Source organism: Eutrigla gurnardus, assembly GCF_963514095.1.
Source record: "Eutrigla gurnardus genome assembly, chromosome: 4".
NCBI classification, from domain to species: domain Eukaryota; kingdom Metazoa; phylum Chordata; class Actinopteri; order Perciformes; family Triglidae; genus Eutrigla; species Eutrigla gurnardus.
Window position 1 is genome coordinate 26,672,666 of NC_139918.1, and position 23,758 is coordinate 26,696,423.

At 41.8% G+C, this 23,758-nt stretch overlaps 3 protein-coding genes across 7 annotated transcripts in view; 1 reads left to right on the forward strand and 2 right to left on the reverse strand.

Moving 5' to 3' along the window:
* Positions 1–299: 299 nt before the first annotated feature.
* kdsr (3-ketodihydrosphingosine reductase) lies at positions 300–7,595 on the reverse strand. The gene is made up of 10 exons (XM_084007349.1): positions 7,065–7,595; positions 5,257–5,346; positions 4,902–4,958; positions 4,733–4,798; positions 4,553–4,648; positions 3,629–3,820; positions 3,263–3,346; positions 3,093–3,176; positions 2,896–2,997; positions 300–2,814 (listed from the first exon to the last, which is right to left on the reverse strand). Exons 1-10 carry the CDS (start codon positions 7,251–7,253, stop codon positions 2,695–2,697), a joined length of 1,080 nt encoding a protein of 359 aa, XP_083863475.1. The 5' UTR covers positions 7,254–7,595; the 3' UTR covers positions 300–2,694.
* A 1,072-nt stretch (positions 7,596–8,667) lies between these two features.
* Positions 8,668–15,885, reverse strand: vps4b (vacuolar protein sorting 4 homolog B). Of its 2 annotated transcripts, XM_084007347.1 has the most exons (13): positions 15,750–15,885; positions 14,972–15,083; positions 14,617–14,717; positions 12,551–12,662; positions 12,118–12,268; positions 11,937–11,995; positions 11,695–11,814; positions 11,463–11,619; positions 11,217–11,365; positions 9,965–10,046; positions 9,661–9,880; positions 9,424–9,564; positions 8,668–9,336 (listed from the first exon to the last, which is right to left on the reverse strand). In XM_084007347.1, the coding sequence occupies exons 1-13, from the start codon at positions 15,768–15,770 to the stop codon at positions 9,235–9,237; spliced, it is 1,527 nt and encodes a 508-aa protein (XP_083863473.1). In that variant the 5' UTR covers positions 15,771–15,885; the 3' UTR covers positions 8,668–9,234. The 2 variants fall into 2 exon arrangements, with proteins under 2 accessions (XP_083863473.1, XP_083863474.1); XM_084007348.1 differs by lacking the exons at positions 14,617–14,717; positions 14,972–15,083; positions 15,750–15,885 and adding an exon at positions 13,507–13,730.
* A 1,067-nt stretch (positions 15,886–16,952) lies between these two features.
* LOC311012362 (laminin subunit alpha-3-like) overlaps positions 16,953–23,758 on the forward strand; it is a 58,636-nt gene continuing 51,830 nt past the window's right edge. For 3 of the 4 annotated variants that reach the window (XM_084007794.1, XM_084007796.1, XM_084007797.1), the window contains exons 1-2: positions 16,954–17,485; positions 17,826–17,978. In XM_084007794.1, coding sequence (XP_083863920.1) covers positions 17,219–17,485; positions 17,826–17,978 — 420 coding nt within the window. In that variant the 5' untranslated portion in view covers positions 16,954–17,218. Of the gene's footprint in view, positions 17,486–17,825; positions 17,979–23,758 lie in introns of all 4 variants that reach the window. The other variant, XM_084007795.1, reaches the window with a different exon arrangement.

A 23,758-nucleotide genomic window follows, 5' to 3' on the forward strand; every position in this document is an offset into this window, starting at 1 on the left:
ACAGATTCTCCATCTAGCCCATCCTGCATGTCTTCTTATTCTCTGATGGGATATAAAGAAAGCATCTAAAATCCTTTTGTTCTGAAAATACGAGTGTTTTCTACTCTGGAAAAGCTTCCTCATGGAAGATTAAAATCTCATCTCTTCAAACGGAATACTGATGTGTTCACTGGTGAAAGAGCCAACTCACTCCAACTCAACGGAGAGGCATTAAAACGGGAGAATGGGTCAAAGCTCGACATTCAGAGCAGTTGAAGATGAGATCTTAGGCCACAAACATCCGACACCGGCAACTCAAATGTGTTTTTCTTGACAGGTATTTAATTAGTTTATCATGTAAGAAAATAAGACAAACGTTCCACTTCTCACATTTCCTTTCAATGGCACACAAGGTGAAGGTGTTAAGTTTTTTGGCAGAAAAAAAAAGCAAGAAAGAAGAATGAAACAAACAAAAAGAGTGCATTATGATTTTCATGTTCAATATATATCAGAAGGGAAACTAGCGTGGCCTTTGCAGAACTCAAATCTCAACTATGTTCAAATATATTGTAAGCGTTGGCTTTCATTTGCATAGCTTAAAAGGTTAAAACAGAAACAAAATTGCTTTTAAATGGGCTACATGTTCTATCAACTGTGTTTGCTACCTCAAGGTAAAAGACAAACTTTTGAAAAGCAACAAAATGTACAATTATGAAAAGCTCTCGAGTGCAGGACACTACGCCTTTAACCAATTTCAAATGAGAACATCATCGAATCACGAGTCATCTATTCTCACTTTCATAACTTGGACTTCTGTAAGGCTTCTTTTTGTCATACAAACTGGAAATTGACAAAAAAAATCACAAAAACAGTTGGCGTATCACACTGGAACGTATTAAAGATTAAGTCTGAAATTAACTGGTAAACCACATGTGGGTTAAGTCACATTGTTGCGAGGACAGGTCCATTCTTAGAGCGTTAGCTTCATCAGTAGTCACGTCTTAAGGCTTAGAACGGGTCCCCACGTTTGCTTTTCACCAAAAAAAAACAGCAGCAACATCAAAATAAATCTCACATAAATGCATTGTGCATCTACAGGAAATTGTCTTAACACATTTTGGCATTCAAATATTGGTGTATTTAAAAAATAATATGTTCTGATTTGTATGCTTTGTATTAAAGTACATTCTCCCCGTTTTGTGATTTACCGAAGGAAGACTTGCAAAAGTCGATTGCAGTACTTCTTCTCCCTCTATATGCAGAACATATGGAGAAGGGGGGGGGAAAAGCATGTGGTTAATGACATGTTGCTGTTTTTATAAAGGAGGGAATTGATATTGTCATTTAGGGAGCTGCAGAGCTTTTTCTGTGCTAATCCCTCTACTGTTTTGGCCTTTATGTAAAACAAATCTCTAGCGCCCTCTAGACCTAGAGGGACATGACTCAAACCAGCGAGTCTTGCCCTGCCCTGACTTACACCGCCCCAACACATTGTGGATCCCACTTGTCTGTCTGGGGTAGCTGAACATGTGCACGGACACAAAAAAACTGCATGTAATAATGATACGCTTCCTTTCACACGTTTGATGAAAAGAAAAAGAATTGAATTTGGCCGTATTCACAGGTGAAAAATTAAATGACCTGTGCTGGTCTTTTCTTCTCTTCTCCCACCTAAATCTTTTGATTTCATGGCTTTAATCCATGCTACCTGCCTTCCATTCTCAATTAAATAAGATGGGATGCTGAGAAAATAATTTGGTGTGTTTCATCCCGAGACGATATAATCTAATGGCTTTTCTCTCCGCGGGGGGTTTTGGCTCAGTCACAGCAAAACACACACACATTCACGCACATAGACACCAGAAAAAATACCACGTATTAAATGTTTGATTATTATCGTTTTCTGGAAATTATCCTTTTGCATTAGTAAAAAAAAAAAAAAAACAAGAAAACATTACACGTGCCCTCCCTCTTTGTAATTGAAGAGTACTGCCGTCTCACACATAGGCTTGGTTATCACACACACACAGAGCACAAAACAAAATACTGAGGTTCACGACTGGTCTCAAACACAGAGGTTATTCATTCAAAAAGTAAGGTGCTTTGCCCGCAAAGACTTGTGCTATGAAAAGGTAGAGAGGGTTTAATGTAGTGAGAACTGTGAAATCTCTACAGGGTGAACGTAGTTTTGAGATACATGAGACCAAATGACAAAAGCCGAGTTACCATTCTGGTTTCCACTATAGCCCCTGGTGGGAGGGAGCTCTCAGCCGTATTTGGCACAACCGGTCAGACAGGCTATCTGTTGCTTTTCCTCTGTGCGGGGGAGAAGAAACAAAACACTGCAAGTGGAGGCCTGACATCTAGTAGTGGTTCACTTTAAAAGCCAGGCTGTGGGATGTTTAGTCTGCCCCCGTTCCCCTAAAGTAAGGCTGCTGCCACAAGAAGAAGCAGGTGGACACGTTAAAGTGAAAAGTCTCTGGAATGCTTTGATAGGATAGAAAAATCAAAAATGACTGAAGTCTATGGAGGAGTTTACTGGACAAGCAAAAGAGTAAACATCTGCCACTTTCTTTCATCCCATCCGATATCAGAAAAGCACCCAAAGCTCGGCCTTTTCCCCCGCCTACGGTTGTGCACTACAGCTGGAGAAGAGGGGTGTGGGGATGGGAGGAAGAGGAGGGGCATTGGGCTGTGAAGAAGGCAAGGCTGCCGTTACTCCCTCTTATTGGCTGCTTTCGACTGCTCCCTCTGAATCATGCAGCGGCGCACAATGCTGTCAAAACTCCCCAGATAGAAGAGGGCGATGGTCCGGAATAATCCCATGGTAACAATCTGTACGGAGGATAACTTGGTTAGAATGTTTTAACTACACCATGTTAAGGAGCGGTGGTGATAACGTGTACACAGCGTTACCTGCTGGAGACCTTCTGTGATGGAGGTAACAGGTGACATTCCACAGGTGAGGGCGGAGAGCATGTAGCCGTCGGGCCCCACTGAGCTGTTGAAGTTGCCCTGCTACAAGAGCAAAAGGAATAACAGGCGGGTAGATTTAAAAGAGAATATCCATCCACTTAATGTTCAGAACTGGACTGTTGAGGTGAATTTCTTACCACTGCGTCCCGAACAATGACTTTGGCCACTTGATCTGGTTGACAAACTCCAGAGGTTTCTGAGATTAACTTGGTCTCTAGAGGCTTTACGAATGAAGGAGGAAAACAGGCTTTATAAACAGGGGAACTGGAAGGGAAATGACGTTCTACTGCGTTGAAGAGATCTTTACCTTGGTTTTATTCTCCGCAGCCAATCCTGGAGTGTCAGTGTCAGGGGGGTAGGCCACCGTCACGTAGATATTGTATGGCTTTATCTGGTGTCAAAGAACAGCAACACTCACTGAACATTATGTCCTCCAGCTTGACCTTGATTACAACTCACATAATCATCATTGAAAAAAAAAAATGCCTTAAGGCTTAATAAAAAGTTAAGTATGAATGGCCCCTTTTGTTTGACTGGAAAATCCTTGTTATAATGTTCATACGTGCAACTAATCGTCCCTCGGCAGCCACGTGCTGGAAAATTCTGAGGAGCTAAATCACTTTAACTCGGTGCGTTGTGAAGCCGAGCTGCAGAAGTCTGTGCAGAAACCCACCTCCATCTGCAGAGACTCTGCTAGGCCGCGGAGGGCAAACTTGGATGGGGAGTAGGCGGTGTATCCAAACAGGCCGATCTGGCCCGCTTGGGACGACACGAACATGATGCGGCCCATCCTCCGCTCCTTCATGGTGGTTATGACGGCCCGTGTTGGGTAAACGCTGCCCAGGTAGTTCACTTCCATCAGTTTCTGTTGGCGACAAAAGTTCACGTGCACTATTAAAAGGTTGTCGCGCTGCATAAATAGGGCTACTTATCTCACAAGATGAATGCTATTGCTAAATTTCTCTTATATACTCTAAGCAATTGACCCCTTGCTAAGTCCCGCACATTGAACACAGGCCGGCCAATCACAGTGTCCCACTGGGACTGAGGGTATACTGAATGTATACACAAGCTGCATTTGCTTTTTTAATTATTGTAACATTGATAAAGACCTACCTGGCTTTATAGGAACAGTGTTCCTTAATTTGATCGCCAGGGGATGGAATTGCACTTTCACATTTGATCGGTTTGATATAACTTCTATATTTATGAACCAGGAGCTGAATCACTCTGACTTCTTGGATATATCTATCAAATATTTATTGTAGAACCATCTGTCTGCTTCTCTCTCTCTCTCTCTGGCTTTTGAATTGTTTCCAAAAATGATATAATATTCATTTCAGGGATTGGTGTAAGTGAGTAACGGAAAGGGACGGGGCAGGTGGGTTCAATAAGGTATTACTGGGGAATTTAACATCCTCTTAATCTTTTCTGACAACATTTTCTACCGAGCTACACAGCAATCAAACCTTGTTAACCACTTGTTGGATTCACAAAAGTATATCGTTTCTAACCACTCTGGTGTAAATATGAGGGAATCGTTTTTATTAAAAGGAAACTGCAGCCTTACACATGACCATACGAGCAGGTTACCTACTTTAAAACGGTCCACTTCCACGTCCTCAAACTTTCCAGAGATGGATGTTCCTGCACAGTTCACTAACATATCAACAGGCCCCAGCTTCTCTTGAGCCTGCAGGACAGGAAAGGCCACTTCAGCACTGAATTATTAAAAGGAATCGGAGACGTTCTGCTGTTAGTAAGAGGGTAACTTTACCTGCTTTATCACACTTTCCACCTGGCTATAATCACTGGAAACATCCACTGATATGCAGAGCACCACCTGCGGAAGGAGATTGTATATGATCTTATGCAATGTAATGCAAAATAATTAAAAACAATATCGGAAAGTTACATCTTTCATTGAATAAATGCTAAACCCATACCTGTTTGTCATTGATGGCAAATTTCTCCAACTCTTTCTTTGCTTGAAGCAATTTAGCCTAAAGGGGAAATGGGGCATATTTAATCGGTTATAAAAACTGAAGAGTCATCAAATTTCCCCAAACAAAAACATGTAAAAATCACACGAATGGTCACATGGTGAACTGTTTAACACAAAATACAGTAAAGTAAATTTAGCAATCAAGTGGGGCACATCCTCCACCAGACATGGAACAAATTAACCTTTGGAATATATTTTTACTGTGTTTGACATCAAACGAGTGGGCTGTCAAAACAAACGGGTCATGACTCGGCGAGACACAAAGGAAAGATCGGCTGAATGTGGTTTGTACTGACCTCATCGCGTGCCACCAAAGTGATGAATGCTCCTTGCCTGTAACACTCGACAGCAATGCTTTTCCCAATCCCACTCGAGCCTCCGGTCACCTGGAAATTCAAAAGGGTAGGAAGATCATTAATCAAAAGGTCGAGAAGTTCATTAATGAAAAGGTCAAATCAGGGGTAGCTGATCTGAAACTCGGGTTGTGGCACAGGCAATCTGGAAATGTAGATATGCTTCCATAATGCAACTTAATAAAGGGAATAAAGATAGACTATGAAATATGGACGTAGTCTCTGTGACGTTAATCGGTTGTGAAGGTTAGAGTGTGTTGCCATCTTGGCAGTGATGACACAGCCTAATTAAGCAGATAATCCAAAAATGGGCAATGAGCATGGCAGACAGCTAGCAGCAAGCGACCTGGAACGGCACCCACCTGTCACTCAAAGTAGCCACTCCCTCATTCACGCCTAATTTAAACCTTAATATAATTTAAATGGATGAGTTATATACAAATTATCCTTAGCTTTAGAGACCAAAAAGCCAGGCTGTAAATATGTTTTTTTCTGCTGTAAATTTGAGCATTTAAACATGGGGTTCTAAGTGGGAATTACTCACTTTTGGAGCCAGCCTCTAGTGGCCATTTGAGGACCTTCTCCATTGGCCAAGCAGAGCTCACGCCAAGGAGAGGCAAAAGAGGCAATATCTAGGTCATATCATTGGGGTACAACATGTTCAGTAAAATCCAACTAGCTGGCACACCATCAAAGAACATGAGGATGATTGCGAATGTCATGGTAGCAGGACAATTACAATTCTGCAATTATTGAAAAGATCTTTAATAAAAGACAAAACAAATACTCTGCATTTGAAAACGTTCTACATCATCCATTCCAGCGTGCCCTAAAAGTTTGGTACTTATAGTTTTGACATCCCTTTAACTCTACGTACTTCTGCTATAACCCACAAACGTTGTAGCTCCAGTTACACTGTGCGATATGTGTAATATGCAGCCTTCAATCAATAAGCCAGGTTGCTTCTTGATAAGAGATGTGCAAGTCAGTTCTGATATGGTGTTACCACATTAGGCACAATGAAATGAGTCGAGCTATACTCTGCTTATGTGGAACACCTGAAAAAAAAAGTGTGATCACTTTCGTGATTATTTATTTGAGACAGCAAGGGAAAACAAGATTTTTAGGAATAGTATTAAATCCTGGGAAATAAAATAAAATACACTTTTTCCCCGCTTATTGTCACAAAAGTGCTCACTATTATTGGGTGTACCACTAACATTTTGTTAGATGGGCTAAAAACAGGTCTGCAACAGGCCTGACAACTTTAATGGTAATTTTGGAGGCTGTACTGAGGAGTTTTTTCATATTTGGCAACCTTATGTGACGTCATTATAAAGTTGACCAGCAACAGTTAACTAAACTAATGAAGTTAGTCAGCATGTATCGTATTAGTTTAACCTGTAACGTTACTAACATTAAGTATTTAATTGTTTTTTTTAAATCTGGTTTAAATTTTAACTGGTAGCATCAAGTGAGTTCCTGTTTGCGTTAGCACTTAATGCTAACTCGCTAAAGCTACGTGGGCGTGTCGATCGTCATAACTGACAGGTCACTGTCGTTATAAAATTCGCCACTCAAACCATTTTATTTATTTATTTGTCAAAGAAATAAATATGTGATGCTGGTTATTAGTCGTAACATTGGAGCCGTGCCCTTTAAAAAAAACTCTGCTAGCTTGGTCGTCGTTACCAGAACCCAACTGACGTCAACCGTTAGTTAGTTAGCACTCCCCGGGTACACACACTCACCACGACGTGGGCCCCGTTCAGTTTCAGGGGTTTGGGGCTGATGAGGGGCGATATCATGTACAACAGCAACACGAAGGCGACGATGAAGGCGGCGACCACGAGGAGCATGACGAACGGCAGAAGGAGCCACCAGGAGTTGATGAAAAGCCAATCCGCGATCGATGAGCTCAACCCTTCTTCAGAGGACATGGGTGAAATCTGGCTAATCGTTAGCTTGTTTGCTAACTAGCAGGCCAGCTTCTGGTAGTCCGCTAACGGAGCTCGCGAGGGAGGCAGGCAGGTGTCGGCCCTTCTTTAAAGGGGGAGGTGGTGAACTATGGATCTCGGAGGAGGAGGAGTTGTTCCGGGCTTTTCGCAAAAGGGTCAAAAGATCTTGTAACGACCGGGGTTGAAGTACCGCGGTGGACCTTGGCTGCCCCCGTGACAAAGCGCAGGCTGCATACAAAACCAAAACAAATCGAACTGTAAAGCCCGTGGCCGCCCGGTAGTTGTAGTCCTCGCGCTGTCAGTGTGACGTGGGAACCTAAAGGCAGCTCGAACGTGCGTCAACAACAACTCCCACGATGCAACGCGTCGCCGCTTCCTTATTCGTCGTATCAGGTTTATCACCCAGCCACTCGTGATGATGTATGAGACCGCAAAAAAATGTAAAATAAAAATAAAATGTGAAATCTTTATTAAAAAAAACCTGATGTCACATTTCTGACTCCGCCCATTTTTTAACCAAAGAAATAAACAACTTTTCTTGACGCAGCTATAACTTTTATTTACATTATGGAAACAAAAAAAAAACAGAAAAATTGTATGCATGGATGAACTCTTCACAAAGGAAAGGGTTCAAGAGTTGGCTATATATGTATAGACATTTACAGTGAAATAAGAGATGTTCCCTATCAAAACTCAAAAGAGATAGTAGACACCTCAGGAGCAAAAGTACAGCTGTATACAATCTCTAAAAGAGCTCACATGAAATGCGCAAGTATTATACATTTCTCTGTTGTAGTGACATAGCACGGGATATATAAGCAGCAGGACCAATTTAGAAATAAACCAATAAAAAATAATCTTGCAGCTTTTCTAGAAGGCACATGTTACACACCGCCACTCATGGCTGTATAGTTCATGCTTAGAGACACATTCGCATATTGTTGAGTATACAAGAAGATGATCTCTCCACCTGAGCCGTCGGCGTCCAACCCCGTATTGATTTATCAAAATGTGTAATGTGACGTTATCTTAACATAGGGCTTTTTTCAGTTTATATCATATTTGCTGGACAACCAGCAAAGGCTGTAGATAGTAATACTAATATGTACAGTAGTTTGTGAAAAAAACCAAAACCCATGAGCTGAGTGACAATTAAAAGCTTTTGAGTCTTTGAAAAAAATAATGCTGGTCCGGCACCATTGGTGATCCACCCTTGCAACCGTGTTTAATTCAAATGAGTAAACAAAAACAATAGTCCTTTTTTATGAACCCGGAAAAACAAACTAAAATTTTCACAGGGTCTAACCCAGCTCTCATCCTGAGTATCTCGTCTCAAACTTCTTAAATTTCCACCTCCTTGAGACAACAATGACATATTTCACCACAACAAACCCAATGAACTCACGTCCTGCTTTACTCCCCAGCCCAAGATGTATACATTCCACAAAATACAGTATACACTATAAAATGCTTGTTTTTTTCTTGTTATAAAATAGAGAATACATCAGGGGTATTTATTAGTCTAGTGAGATGTATTCTGACTGGAAAATTAAGACACAACTTACTAACTTTTTAAATAAATTATCTTGATTTCAAAAGCCTTATTTGCAATTACAGTTGTGTATGTCTGGTATTCTTTAGTTTTTAGTGCATACGTCAAACAATCCTCTCAATTATTTTATGTTGCATGGATTCTTTTATCTGGCCAGCTGTGGATGGAAAGTCTTAATGCTCTTTGGGCAATGGTTAATATAGAATAAAACAAGGTCCTTCCACCCCTTTGCATGGTTATCAAATTGGCAAAATAGCGCAGAAATCTTGTCCACTTATGATAAACCACGGATCCTGGTCAATGGTATTGATGAAACCGAGCAAGAGAGAGAGAGAGAGAAAAAAAGGGACAAGGACAGTAAAGAGAGAAAAATCACAATTCCTTTGCTTTGGTTTTGCTCAATCATCCCGACTAGCCTTCCTGTCCAAAATCCTCTGTGAATTTTTTCAGTTTCCCCAGATCTTGTTCGTTGACCGTTGGCTTTGTGTTGGCCTGAGACCGCAACATGTCAGACTGAAAAGAGGAACAAATATGAAATGAAAATGAGGACTCAAATATGCAATTATATTACCATACCATCTACTATTTGTATATCCTTACCATGCATACTACAGGTTCCAATAGCTTCTCCCCAGGCACCTCCATCCATGTCATTTCAATCGCGTTGGGATCCCCAGGTGAGCAAGGAGTCAAGAGGTCGTCTACAATAAGGTTGGGGTCTGTTCTTGATGGACCTCGTACCTAATTTAAAGCATAATAAGTCAGGAATCAAAAGTGACAGTTGGCCAACACGTCACAGAAGCATAAAAGGGAGACGGATATTTTTAAAGGACGTACCCGTTTGAAGTGGGTTGCTGACTGGACCTTTCGGACAGGCTGCATTAGAGCGTCTCTGACAATGATACTGACATCTGCCCCCGAGTACCCGTCTGTCTTCTTGCCCAGAGTGACGAAGTCGGACTCGTTGAGACTGGTAGGCGTTGAGCCCAGATGGAGCTTGAACATGAAGGAGCGGGCGTGCTCTTCGGGCAGCGGGATATAAATCCTCTTCTCGAATCTGAGAGTATTATTGGTTTACAGTCAGCAAAAGGTGAATGACAACATGGTTGGTAACACATTTCTCCAAAGTGATGACAATCACCTCCTTCTGATGGCAGAGTCGAGGGTCCATGGGATGTTTGTTGCCCCGAGTACCAGCACTCCGTCATTGTCGATCCCCACACCTGCAACACAAAAAAAGTACACACTTAAATACCTCATACATTTTAAACAATGATACTCTTGCTTTCATTACAGGGCAGCCGTCATAAAATATAGAAATGGGCCGAGTTGATCTCTCGGGTTCAACACTTAAAACATCCTGTGAGTCACACAGCCAATAAACAGGCCATTTAGATGCAAGTTACTAAATAAGAAATCAAAATGAGATTACTGAAAGTCGGCTTATAAGTGGTTGCCCAGTGTTTTAATTGCAGAAACCTCACAAACCTCATAAAAATAAACACTTTTTTTACATAAGGAAAAAGAGCACGGGTGTATCAGATACTTAATTAGTTTAGCTACAGTTTAGGCGATCGTCTGCTAACTTAAATTATCATGAGATGACGCTCCAGTTAGAAATAAGTGAACCGGGAGAAGTTAAGAATGAGTAAGGGTCTATTCACTGTGCTACTGTGGAATACTGTGAGAGGGACCCAGCAACCAAATAATTTAAGCTTTCAAACTTTGCAAAAGGAACTTCTAGTCATACAGCCACTGTCTGTACACAAATTAAATTATGTTTAGTGTTATTTATTGTCATACTGCCACTCAAGTAATGCAACATTCATGGTTCTCTCCTGCAACTAGATTGGATTGGATCTGGGAAATTAAGTGTCAACTTGCTGGGAATGAATAGCCGTTAATGTAAGTTGACTCAGGAATGCAGAGCAATGAATTGAATAATGTACTTTGGATTTGGGGGAAAGTATCCAAGTATTTTTTTCAAGTCAAACGACTCCATGTCCCTGTGAACTCATGAGTCGTTGGCCTTAAAGTACAAGTCGAGTCCAAGTCATCTCTATGGTGTTACATTTGTGTATCCCACGCTGTGCAAGTACAATGATTCCAGTGTAAATATATGCAGAAACAAACTGAGAAAGATGCTTCACTCAGTGCACAAACAAAAAAAGAAAAATCCATTTTCTATTTGAACTCCCAAAAAATGTTCTCTCATTCAAGTCCTTCAATTTTAGATCCCAAAAGCTGTTTATTCTACAGAACATTGCTGGGAAAAAAAACTTTTCAAACCCTATAATTGGGGACCATGTAAAAATGCTAAGAGATTACATTTCATTTCATTTATCACAGCATTCAGTAATTACAAAACAATTAGTGTGGCTCATTAGACTTACCCTGCATCTGAACCAGGAACTCTGTCTTAATGCGGCGAGCAGCCTCACTCTCGTTCTCACTTCTTGAGCCACACAGAGAATCTATTTCATCAATGAAGATGATAGAAGGCTTGTTCTCCCTTGCAAGGGTAAATAGATTCTTCACCAACCTATGAAGCAAAAGGGAAGTTAAAAGAAATGAAACAACAACTTGCTGCAGTGTATTTTTTTATGCTTCTTTTGTGGATTAATGTTAATATGACTTACTTTTCACTCTCTCCCAGCCATTTGGAGACAAGGTCAGATGAGGAGATGGAGAAGAAGGTGGAGTTGTTTGCCTCAGTGGCAACAGCTTTAGCCAGATAGGACTTTCCTGTTCCTGGAGGTCCAAAGAGCAAGATCCCTCTCCATGGAGTCCTCTTTCCTGTCAGTCAAACAAAAAGGTAATTAATTAAATCTTTATTATTGTCACCAAAAAAAATTATTTAAGATTACATACCTGTGAAAAGGTGGGGGAATTTGATGGGAAGAATAACTGCTTCTTTCAGTGCCTCCTTCGCTCCCTCTAAACCAGCAACATCATTCCATTTGATGTTTGGTTTCTCCATCACAATTGCACCTGAAAACATAATATTACATTTCTGAGGAGTCTAAGTAAAGTCCTGAATTATGACAGATTACATTTTTATTCTTTTTTTTAATAAAGCCTAGTCAATAGTCCTCAAAAGCAATATTCCAAACCTGAGAGTTGATTTTGGAACTTCTTTTTCTCTGGATCATCCCCTTCATCGCTTTCATTCCTGGAAACAAAATTATGAATAAATATATAATACACGTCTTATATTTTCATATATATCAAAGGAACACTGATTTTTCCATCCAGGTCTGAATGGCATCTCATCTGCCCCACCCACAAACACACCCTTTGTCATCAGACTGTGACTCTTTAACAGGCTTAGCAGGTGGAGCATTTTCTTTCTTCTTTAGATACTCCTTCAGCTTCTCTGCTCGGTCCAAGTATTCAGCACATTTTGCCCGGATGCTCTCTTTAGCTTTGGCACTCTGGGCTTCATCTGTAAGGAATAACAAGAAAAGAAAAGAAAAAGTATTTGATTCACTCAGGTGTCACTTTCTTCTTTGTGGTTCACCGATAATCTACTCATAATTAATTTACAAACATATAAACATTATCAAACACTTATTTCCATTATTGTTGCCATCATCGTTGCTATGACAGCATATAGAATAGCTGGCATGTCATGTTGATAGATGTGACACCGCTCCTTAACTTTCAAGAAGGATTATCATCGGATTGCGACTCTTGATGTGGGAAACATTTTTTTTAAATGCCTTACATTTCACCACATGGAGGAAGTATTGGACAGCAGCCTGGTAAAGACGCAGGGCCTCCTCGTATTTCTGAGCTTTATCCTCCTGGGCCGCCTTGCTGGCAAGATCGATGGCTTTCTGGCATAACAAGAGACACAGAACAAATGTTAAAGTAACAACAACGTGGAGCTGATGAAGAGGAAACATAAAAGCTGTGTGAGGTTAACGACGATGTCTCTTGAATTACATCAGGACACCATCAACCAAGCAAAAGGAGCATCCTCATAAAATAAAAAGTGTCAGAGGGAAAGTTATTATTACTGATTAGGACAGAAATGTAAGGATACGTCAGTCGTACACTTACCGTAATATACTAGCTATATGGGAGACTCGGATTTAATGCTACACCTGTCGTGTTGTGAGTGACACTACGCACACCGAGGTAGGAGTGCCTGACCCTGAATTTAAATGTTTTCACTTCCGTTTTGTTGTCCTATCTATAAGTTATACAAGTATGAATCATTAAGTTGTCAAACAACTTGTAAAAGAATACGACATTACTGGTGTTTTCCTCTCCACGTCGTTTTTTAAAAATCAGATAGCTAGCAACGGTAATCCCGTTAGCTAGCTTGTCTTTTTTTTTTTCGTTTATACGGACTCACGCTAATGTTATACAGAAAATCCCCCCACAACCTGCAACTAAAATAAAACATCACCACAATATCACCTTTTCGACGTGTCTCTGTTCTTCACAACTTAGCGTTTATAACTGCCGAATCCATGCCTGTTAAGCTAACCATGCTAATTAGCGGCTAACGTTGCACCATTTTACAAGTTGGAAAGCGTTTATAGCGAACATCCACCCAACAAAACCACACCAGTCGGCTCCGTTGTCAACAACTACAATGGTTTTTCTCAGTTGTCAAACACGTAAACAACGTTGTTCGCGTATTTACGTGGTTTTTTTTCAGCTTCAACTTACCTGTAAATTGTTGTTGGTAGCCATAATGGCTGTGATCACTTGTATGGTAATCGAAACGAATGTTTGACGCCGCCGCGAGGAAACAAACGTTACAAAACACTTAGCGTTATAATCTCAACCATACAAGTAAGCTGCTAAATCAGCAGCCGACGAGGTTTCTTTTTTTTTTTTTTACGAAGCTTGTTTTCGTTTCCTAGATCGCTCCCGAGACAGATCGAGGAGGGAACTTCCGCATTGAAATGTCCGATACTCGCGTGCACAGAATGCGATGACGTCAAGACGCAGCGTCATTACGGCTCAGAGGACATTTACTGGGTTGTTGTTGTTTTTTTCCCCCTTTACTTTAAAATATGGATTGATTGCGTTTTAAAACTATACGTTTCGATATTGGATCAACTGAGACTATATTCTGTAAATTTGGTCTTATTTTAATATTTCCCCCCATATCTGCCTCCCATGTGACTTATTTTGGTATGTTTGGTCAGTGGTTAACCTCCATACCTCTTTGTACAGTTAATGAGTTCACTAAAATTTAACACTACCACACTATGGAGTAAATATTAACCCCGTCGTTCTCACATGAATAGAAAGTGGTGGAAAGTAACCAAGTGCATTTACTCAGGCACAGTATTTACACAATATAAATCCACTTATGAATGATGATATATTATTTATACATTAAGCTACTCAGCATTATATAAAGTAAATTAAGAATGAGCTCCATCCTACAACCTTTAACTGTAACATTTAAGTGATGAACACATTAATGCGTAGGTCATTATAATACAGTGATATAATGTATACGATTCGGAAATTTCACATCATCGCTTCACTTTTTGTACTTGCTTTTATGTGTAACAGCGAGTTTCTACACTGTGGTATTGCTACTTTTACCTAAGTAAAATACTCTGAATACTTCTTCCACCACTGATGAGTTATCTATCATCTTTTAGCCACGTGAGTTATGTTTACATTTTTATAAAAAAAAGTCCACGTATGTTGCATATTGACAGGGTTGGGAACATTAGATATTATTCTGTTTTTCTGAACATGAAAAATAATATCCATATTTGTAAAACCAAATATAATGTATTTAATTTCTGTAACAACCTCCTTCATCACTAGGTACTCCTGTAGTTCCTCCACTCTGTCCAGGTACACTTTACATTTATCTCTGATCTTCTGGTTGCCATCTTTACCCTGGGGTTCACCTGAAGGGAAGCAGAACATTTTAACTGAATCGCTTTCATGTCATATTGACTTTTGTGTGAGGAACTATCTATCGTAACAAATATGGATGACACAACGTAAAAAAATGTAACACAAACACACAAAATACAATATGTGGATGCTAATTGGTCCATCAGCAAGAGTGAGCGATGCACGCCGTCGCCTCAACCCCTTAGAATAACCTGTAATGTGCCGTTATGTGACATTAGATGCACTTCCAGCTGTGGTGACGCACGTTTTACGATGTGCAGAAAGTACTTGACGGCGTGTTGGTAGGAGCGGATGGCCTCCACATAGTTCCCAGCCTGGTCTTCCTCCGAGGCCTTCTGTGCTACGGCGATAGCTTTCTGAAAAGAGCAGGAATATTTCACACATAGGCTACTATCTACTTATATCACTGCATGGCACATATCAGTGTCCTGCACTCACCATTAATCTAACATACACTATTGTTTATAAACAAATCATAATAATTCCTAAAAATACTCTGGAGCTCATGATAACATTCTGACTGATTGATTAGTTGATCAACAGAAAATGAGCTCCACGTTTGGTAATGATGTGTACAAAGAGACTTTGCTCACAACAGGTGTGTTTTTGCCTCGTCATTGCAGGAAAAGCACAAGCGTATAATAATAAGGCTAATGGTGGTAAATTGCAGCACATCATGCCACAATGCCATGGCCCTGGTTTAATGGAGTTGTTGTCATGACTCATTATTTGCAGACATGCCGTTGATTCTGAGGACTTGATGTGGATCAATAGTTTTGAGTTTAGAGTTCAGTCAGCTGTTTGCATCCAAATTAAGATCTGCATATTTTTCTGACGGTTTGATTAAAAGCTATTTTCAGTAAAAAAAAAAAAAAAAAGGCACCAAATAGACGTTTGTCAAAATGACGCGGCAGATCGCACACACACGGACAGTCTGTCCATACGCGCACTATATTACGCGTATGGACACACCTGGATCCAGCTCCCCCTCCCCTCCCCCAGCCTCAAATATCCACCCTTACCTGTAGAGTTGTGGGCTCCATGCGGACTTCCTTGAAAATACAAAATAAATAACAAAAACCGAGCAGATTCTACCCGTGATCCCCGCCAGCCTGGTTTCGTTTATCCAGCCCTATGACCGCGCATAAACAAGTTCCTGTTTGCTTATCGCTCCCTCGGCACGGACACGCGCATTCACGTCACTCAAAAGGAATGGCAGCGATGCCGGTCCGGGACACCCAAACCCTCCTGGGTGAGTCACGGTGCTCAATAGTTGCCGTGCAAGTTTACAAAGACAATACAACTCGCTGAGCCTGTATTAATGACCCAAATAGAAAACAGCTGTGTCACAAATATGGGAGATTATGGCTGAGAATCTTCTTCTTTTTTTTTCAATAATACGCATAAAGTAAAACAGAAAGAGTCGTTTTTAGTGGCTCTTCTTTCAAGAGGCCAGGTGACATGTAACACCTGACACTTCCAAGCAGCGTGCGTGTGAGCGTGGGACATGGTTTAAAATTCCACTTCACTGATCGAATTCTCCTTCCATGCCTATTTTCTCCACTAGATGTCGCCCAAAGATCACTGTACAAGAAGCGACCATGCTGGTGGGCTCCTTCCCCCGGTTTGGGGCTCCTCTGACCCTCCTGTAACAGGTGATCTTTCTCTTTCATGCAAAATAATCATATTATGCATCAATGAAAATATGTAGTTTAAACAGTTTGTATACAGATATACAGATTAAAGATTCAAAGTGTTTATTATCATATGCACAGTAAAGAAACATGTTCCCCAGTACAATTAAATTCTTAATTTGCTGTCCACAGAATGCCAAAAATACAAAAGTCTAAAGTATAAAACAGATAAATAATATTAATGAAACAATTCAATTTCATAACCAAGCTCAAACATTTCTTTCTGTATAGCAACACAAGTGGCAGCCAGTTCTTACATACCTTTAATATCGCAGAATAATTCTCACCTTCGTTATAATATCAAAGCGATTCTTTGAAGGATAATTGTCAAATTATAGGAAACCAAAAAACAAAGTTTTAAAAGAAGAAACTACGCGTTAAGCCTACCTACATATTTAAAACGTTGTAGTTCAACAGTGTTCCTGTGATAGGAGACCTTTGTCCCCACTCAAGTAGATTAGCATCGACCCTCGTCCGCCTCGACACCTGATCTCTCCAGCGTTGCGCACACAGTTTTAGGGGAAGTAAAAAAAGAAGGAAAGCTGGCGTCGTCGGTTTGGAAGCATGCGGCCGAATGAGAGTACACCTTCGACAGCGGAACACCAAGTCAAAGAAAGCTTTGTCATCAGCGGACGCGTAGACCTGCAGAGACAGCCTTGCGCGTAAAACGCGCGCAGCCCTCCTTTGGGCGCATTTTCATGGAGATCTATAGATGACAAGAGCTGCGCGCTGCGGGTCGTTTCTCGGCGTCGTCTCCGGGGGGAATCTATCTCTCTCTCTCTCCACACTTGCGGATCATGGCGAGAGGGACGATGAGAGCAGCTCATCTCCTCGCTCTACTTTTTACCGTTTCGGCGACGCTTTTCGGCCACGCGGACGCACAGGGGACCTTTAACGGCTTAACGGGTTTTAGTTTGAATCCTCCGTATTTCAACCTCGCCGATGTGTCCGCTATCTCCGCCACGGCGACCTGCGGCCAGGACTCGGCGGGGACACCGAGGAATGAGTTGTACTGTAAGCTGGTCGGAGGACCGAACACCGGACCTCCTACTCAGAATATACCGGTACAGAAAAAACGCTTTTATCAACTTTTATAGTCCCTCACAATGTCTTTGTAAAGGCTCTTTACAATTGTGCCTGCCATATAAGCTACAGCTTTACACCATTTCTAAAGGAAATACCTTTTTCAAAGTGGTCTCATCCCCCTGAAGGGAAACCACAATGAAGCAGATTTAACACGGACATGTGAAAACTTGTGTCTAAACTTAACATTTGCCTGCGGGTGCAATATTTTCCCCACATTTGCATTATAGGTTAGTTATTTGCCAGCAGGGCCACTCATGTGAAACAATTTTGAGGTGTGTATGTCACTGAATACCGACAATTTTGACACCACCACTTCAGGGTCAGGTCTGTGACTACTGCAACGCCGCGGACCCCAACAAAGCCCACCCGGTGACCAACGCCATCGACGGGACGGAGCGGTGGTGGCAGAGCCCCCCTCTCTCCAGGGGTCTGGGCTACAACGAGGTGAACGTCACCCTGGACCTCGGGCAGGTGAGATCATCAGACTTTGACTCTGCCGTGAACAGCTGTTTAACCTGCTGCTGCCTGCAGCGTGAGCGATGATTGCTGGGATGTTCCAGAGGTGGAAAAAGAAGGGAGGTTTTTTTCTGCTTTGTTTCTCAAGCTGCTGTGAAATGAGCAATATTTCTTCATCATATTCTTCTTCAGCGCTGCTGGTTATTTGTTCTGGATATAGGAAAGGAAGTGGTGTTTCATTCACAAATATCCCGATTGTGTGGGGGTTTTTTTCTGGTTGGAGCTTCATCCCCTCAGCCGGCAGTGATCATGTGAATAATGTCCTGGCAAGCTGGACGCTTGCCAGGAATCAGACTCACGGCTCCTTGCTTCCAGAGACATGGCCCGTGTCTCTGGCTCACCATAAAATCAATTATCTACCATGAGGGAGAAGAGGGGCATTCTTTCTGTGGATTAAGGATCAGGAGGATGGGAAGTCAGATTGCAGTTGGAGGCCTGGACCTCTCCTGTAAAGGGGGGGCGGGAGCAGCTCTTGTTCTGGAGTAGACTTCAAGCAGGGAGCAACAACAAAACAATAAAAATAAAATTCACACGTGTTGCATCTTGGGCTCCCAGTGGGCACCGTGTCAGACAGATGGGTGTTGGCTTTTTTTCTATCCCTATTTCTGTAAGGCAGACTGAGCCGGGGCAGAGATCCTGCACGGCTAAATATAGTCCACACTTAGAAGAGGATGGACCCACGCCCCCCCGGGGGCCTGCAGGGATGTCTGACTCTAATACGCCGTAATGCTCAGTTTATTTGGCGGCCCGGGAAAGTAGCATTATTGTATTATGGGCGTGCTAAAAAAAGCCTGGCTAGATCTCTGATGGTGACTACCAACCACACACACACACACACACACATACACACACACACACACACCTGTCACACACACACATTTCTCTCTTCTTGGCATCTGATGCAACAACCAAGACATTGCAAACATTGCTCACCGTTCTCACCGTTGGGTGGCTTTAGCACTCTGATCTTCTGTATACGGAGCAGAAAACCCAGATTTGTGATTTACTCGTGAGAATTCATCAGTTGGCGGCTTCACAACCTCGAGTGAATAAAATCAACAAGCTCAGCATTCAAGAACTCCCCTCTAAAGAGGAAAGCGCCACAGAACATGATATAACATTTGGGTTTGAAACAAGTTTTTAGACATCTTCCTGAGTCCACTAAGGCCACGTTTACACGTAGCAGGGTATTTAGAGAAACAAATATTTCCCCCCCTCCGTTTTCAAATATAACATCGTGCACATATCGTTTTCAAAAGTTGTCATTTACATCAACCTGCATGAATCCGCCGTTGAGCGCCATTATAACTATGCCAAACCTATGGGCGGCAGTGTAGGGAGAAGGATAAAGCCATGCAAGCCAACCAGAATCCTCAGAATCAACAACAACAAATAACACAAGCGACTTCCTGTAACGCTTGAGAACCTAAAACCCCGTTTCTCCCAGTTGACACGACAACACATAACCGGCGTTATCAGAAAGAATCGTTTTCTGTGATTAAAAACTGGGTTTTCGTGTAAATGAGAGGCCAAACCGCGTAGAAATATCTGCATTTCCCTTCGTGTAAACGGGGCCTAAGTGTTTTATTTCACCCCACAAACGTGATTCCACGTGTTCGAGCTGGGTTTTCTTTACCGTTCCATGTAAAGCTTTTGCTATCTTCTTCCTATCCACGGTGTGTTGAATGAACCTGATGTGGGCCGGGTCCAGCTGAATGGGTTCTGTGGTCTCTTTCAAGGGAAAAAAGTGCAGGTGGCTGTTCTGCCTGTTGTCTACGCAGCTCTCAGGAGATGTGAGATAACGGCACCGTCAGTGTTTACGTTAAAACGCCAAGGTTCAAAGAGAGAGAGGCATTTTTTTTCAACGGCTGTTTCCGGTTTTATGGTGTCGACGATCGTTTGAAGCGAGGTCTGTTCAAAGGGAGATTAATATTTTGATTTAAGCATTATTAGAAAGAAAAAAACAGACTGAAATACTTTAAAAAACATAAGAAGACTAGCTGTTTAATACTAGCAGTATTCATGGTCCCCAGAGGGTGAATCCTCCTGACCTTCTCCTTTGCTGTGACTTTGTTGATCCCTTGACTTTTCTTCCAGCGCCATCACATCAAAAGTTAAATCTGTCCAATTATTCACTTTATGACTAAAAACACAATTTCTCATCAGGCCAACACTTTGTGTTTAGTGCTATTTGCAAATGTTAGCATGCTAACACGCTAAACAAAGATGGTGGACATTATACTTGCTAAACATCAGCTAATTAACCTTGTTATTGTAAGCTTGTTACCATGGTGATGTCTCATATATAGCACATTTTTAGGTAATTCGATCAATAAATAGTCCATAGAATGTAGAATATCTTTATTTGTCATTGTAACAGGTACAACGAAATTAAGTGCATTCCTTGTTCAGTGCAAAAGTAGCAATAAATAAGTAAAAAGTCACTATGGACATAAAAAAGTGCATAAAAAACCTCACACCCCACACATATCCCACCCGTACACATCCACATTCATAAGATAAATATGAAAAAACCCGGTGGTAAAGCCTAGTTTTGTGAACTCATGTGTGAATTAAGTGTATTTTCTCATTTGACTCGGATCAAATATTTATAAATATTTTCTGCGATACGCTAACTACTTTAACATGCATGCACACAAATACTAATCCAGTTAACGCAATTGTTTGATTTTACTAAACTGGGCTATTCCCATAAGCAGAAGTCTTATGCATTCAGATTTTCTGAGTTGGAATGTGCTCATGTTCTTCCATTGGAAGACAGTAAATTATCGTATTTAATTTTGGCCCTACCTGCCATGCCCATTTACCTCAGTGCAGCTTCACAGAGCCGTTAGCACGGCTGACTCCTCAAATCTCGTTGCAAATTTCAAGGCTGAGTGCTTCCAGTTACATGATCACACTCTCTATTGCCTCCGGCTCAGAAATCTCCCTTCAGAAAAGCCCAAAGTCTCAGACAAGCCAATGCAAGCAGGTTAACTCCTCCCTGTTTTTGTGACTTTATGGCTTTTGACCCCACAATAAATCCTACCTTGAGTCATTTAATTACCTCAATAAACTTCATTTGGCTTGGCTGATTATAGATTATTCTTCCACCAAAATCCTAGTCCGCTTTTCCAGGAACTTTTGTCCTCGTTGAACTATTTACAGGCCATTGTTCTGGTAAACATTTACACCGCATATCAGACGGCCGGTCACTCCTTTTTTCTGGGGAATGTATTTTTAGGAGCACCGACCACATGTGCTTATCTGCCTGAGTGAGCCCAGTGTGGACCATGTGAGGCAAACATACCAGGGTTTACTGCTGTCCGTCTCCCATCTGATGAGACCCGAGCTCGCTTTTCGATTGGTTTCGTTATCGGTTTTTGAAATGAAGTTCTGATTGATGTTCAAGGCATTTTTACACAAAGGTTTAGGCTGTGGAGTAATTCTGTAGGCGACAGGTGTTTGTTGTTGATTGAAGCAGAATATCTTGTTGCTTATCAGCGATTTAGAGGTTATAAGCTCAGCAGCAGGCTATGATATTTGGATGTAAGTGCAAGAACTGGATCAGGTTTGAGAGGTGGATTTGCTTCGGCATCACTCTGCAACCTTCCGAGAACTCAATTTTAAAGACATTCCCCTGGAACCTAATCCCCCTCTTTTAGAGGTCCCGCCTCCCACCGAAGTTGGTCCGAGTTGTTTTATTTGCAAGGCCCGTCGCCCCCTTTTGTGTGAGGAGAGGATCCTTGGAGGCGGTATTGTGTGACACCCTTTCTCTGCTCCTTCGGGGCTCTCACACCACGTTTGGTTCTTTTTAAGCCTTTCTGAAAGTGACCTGGCGCTCCGCCTTTCTCCCAGTAAATGGGTAGAGTGGTGGTGTAATTTGGTGGTGAGAAAGTACTCAAACACAAACACACAAGTCTGAAATCACTTCACTAGACATTTACATACAACCATGCATGATGCTTGTGCTGTGATCCTGTATTGCTGCATCCTTCCATATCAGGCAACAGATGGTGAGCAAATATGTCGAGGCTATTGAATCATGTGTTGAATATGCAATGCTACACCGAATGATAGATTCAGTTGCTGCTTATTTTCTGCTTGGTGGTGAGGATTTTGCCCGTGCGGTGCAGCTGGCTCGGGCCGACCTCGGAGACACAATTGGCTGTCGTGTCGTCGTGACGATGGAGGTGATGTAAGTGCCCGTCTTTAGCCGGGCTGCCCGAGGCGCCAGGCCAAACCCCCGGCGGCTATTTACTACTCCGCTAACAGGCACCTCATGCTAGTTAGCGGTATATGGCTGGGGTCTGGCATCACGGGGGGGCTGCTGGATCACAGTTCATCGTAAATCTGGAGCTCAGATGTGGAAAAGCTTTGGAGGGGGGGGGTTAACGGACATCTGCTCACCTTTTTATCAGGAGTCACAGGTTCACTGACGCAGGCACTGATGCAATGGGAGAGCAGGAGTTTTCCTAGACCCACATGATAACACTATTTCTTGGTAGAAGGTAACACTGCATTGGTATTATATTTCAATATTGCAATACTTTCCCAGGCATATAATATCTGGATATATTTGACACAAATGCCTTGAGACGATATTGTAGAGGTAATCTCATTGAGACCCAGGGTTTCATTTTGGGGTTTCACTCTTTATTCAAGCAATAAGATTCATGATAAATAATCTTCAACGGTCTGTGAGTTTAGAAGATGACATCACTTTAGTGTAATGCAGTGTTTATAACCAGGAAAAGACCACATTTAAGCATTACGATCTCCAAAATCTCAGATATCTAGTCTCATATCAAGATATAATATTGATTTATGGCTTCCGAAAGTCAGGCTGAAATGAAAATGCCTTTTTAAACCCATTTAGATGCCATCATAATGTGCAACCTACACAATATGTGCTGAAACAAATACAAAAAAAGTGATTTCTTCCTAGAAAATATCAACGAGTACCAACCAATAATATCTTGACATGCATTCACCAATCAATCTGCAACTTTGCTCTGCTCATCATCTTTTAAACGTTCAAATCAAATCTAGAAATGTCTCAGTTTGACTTTATGTTCATAATTCATAAATAGGTGAATGAGTATAGGGTTCATTGCAGAGAAGCGGCTCCACATTGCTAACACGATCTTCTCTTTGCCCCCATATAAGTAACTCTGTCATGGAGACAGAGGGAACTATACTCTCCCCTTCCAGCTCCCACCTGTCGCACACAGACAAACAGTTGTACATTGCATTGTTGTAAGCTGGAGGCCAACTGCTCCACCCCACCGGGCTTCAGCCTGCTCTGTCTGCCAGGGCTGATCCACTTCAACAGGAGGGGATGCCTCCTATGAATTGCATTCCTGTGATCTCACATCAGACTCTCAGGAGCTCGCTCAGAGGGCTTCTATCCGTCAGGAGTCTGAGCTTTCGCTGTAGATTTAGTCCTCCCGGCTCCGCCGTGCCCTTTGGGTGGAATTTAGGATCGGGGTATTCGATACCTGCTTCTTGACTGCACTTGCTTGAAAATGTACTTATTGACGTTGGAATTACTAGCTTACATCTCCTGTCTGTTAAAATCAGACAGGATTAGATATAAGGTTGAGATGTATGTGTTTCTTTAATCTCAACTGTGCAACTTTTGCTTCTTTTGCTTTGCTTCTTTTCTTTTATTGCACAAACCTAAATAAACCTAAAAAATCTTGGTTTCCATCAGCTCATTACGCTACACAGGG

Coding starts and splice junctions, on each gene's coding strand:
- kdsr (XM_084007349.1), bottom strand. CDS start 7,253: ATGTCCTCTGAAGAAGGGTTGAGCTCATCGATCGCGGATTGGCTTTTC. Junction 4,959..5,256: donor CTTTGGTGGCACGCGATGAG/GTCAGTACAAAC, acceptor TTTCCCCTTTAG/GCTAAATTGCTTCAAGCAAA. Junction 2,815..2,895: donor TCACAGAAGGTCTCCAGCAG/GTAACGCTGTGT, acceptor TCCTCCGTACAG/ATTGTTACCATGGGATTATT.
- vps4b (XM_084007347.1), bottom strand. CDS start 15,770: ATGGAGCCCACAACTCTACAG. Junction 14,718..14,971: donor CTTTCTGCACATCGTAAAAC/GTGCGTCACCAC, acceptor GCTTCCCTTCAG/GTGAACCCCAGGGTAAAGAT. Junction 9,565..9,660: donor CAGCAACCCACTTCAAACGG/GTACGTCCTTTA, acceptor GCTTTAAATTAG/GTACGAGGTCCATCAAGAAC.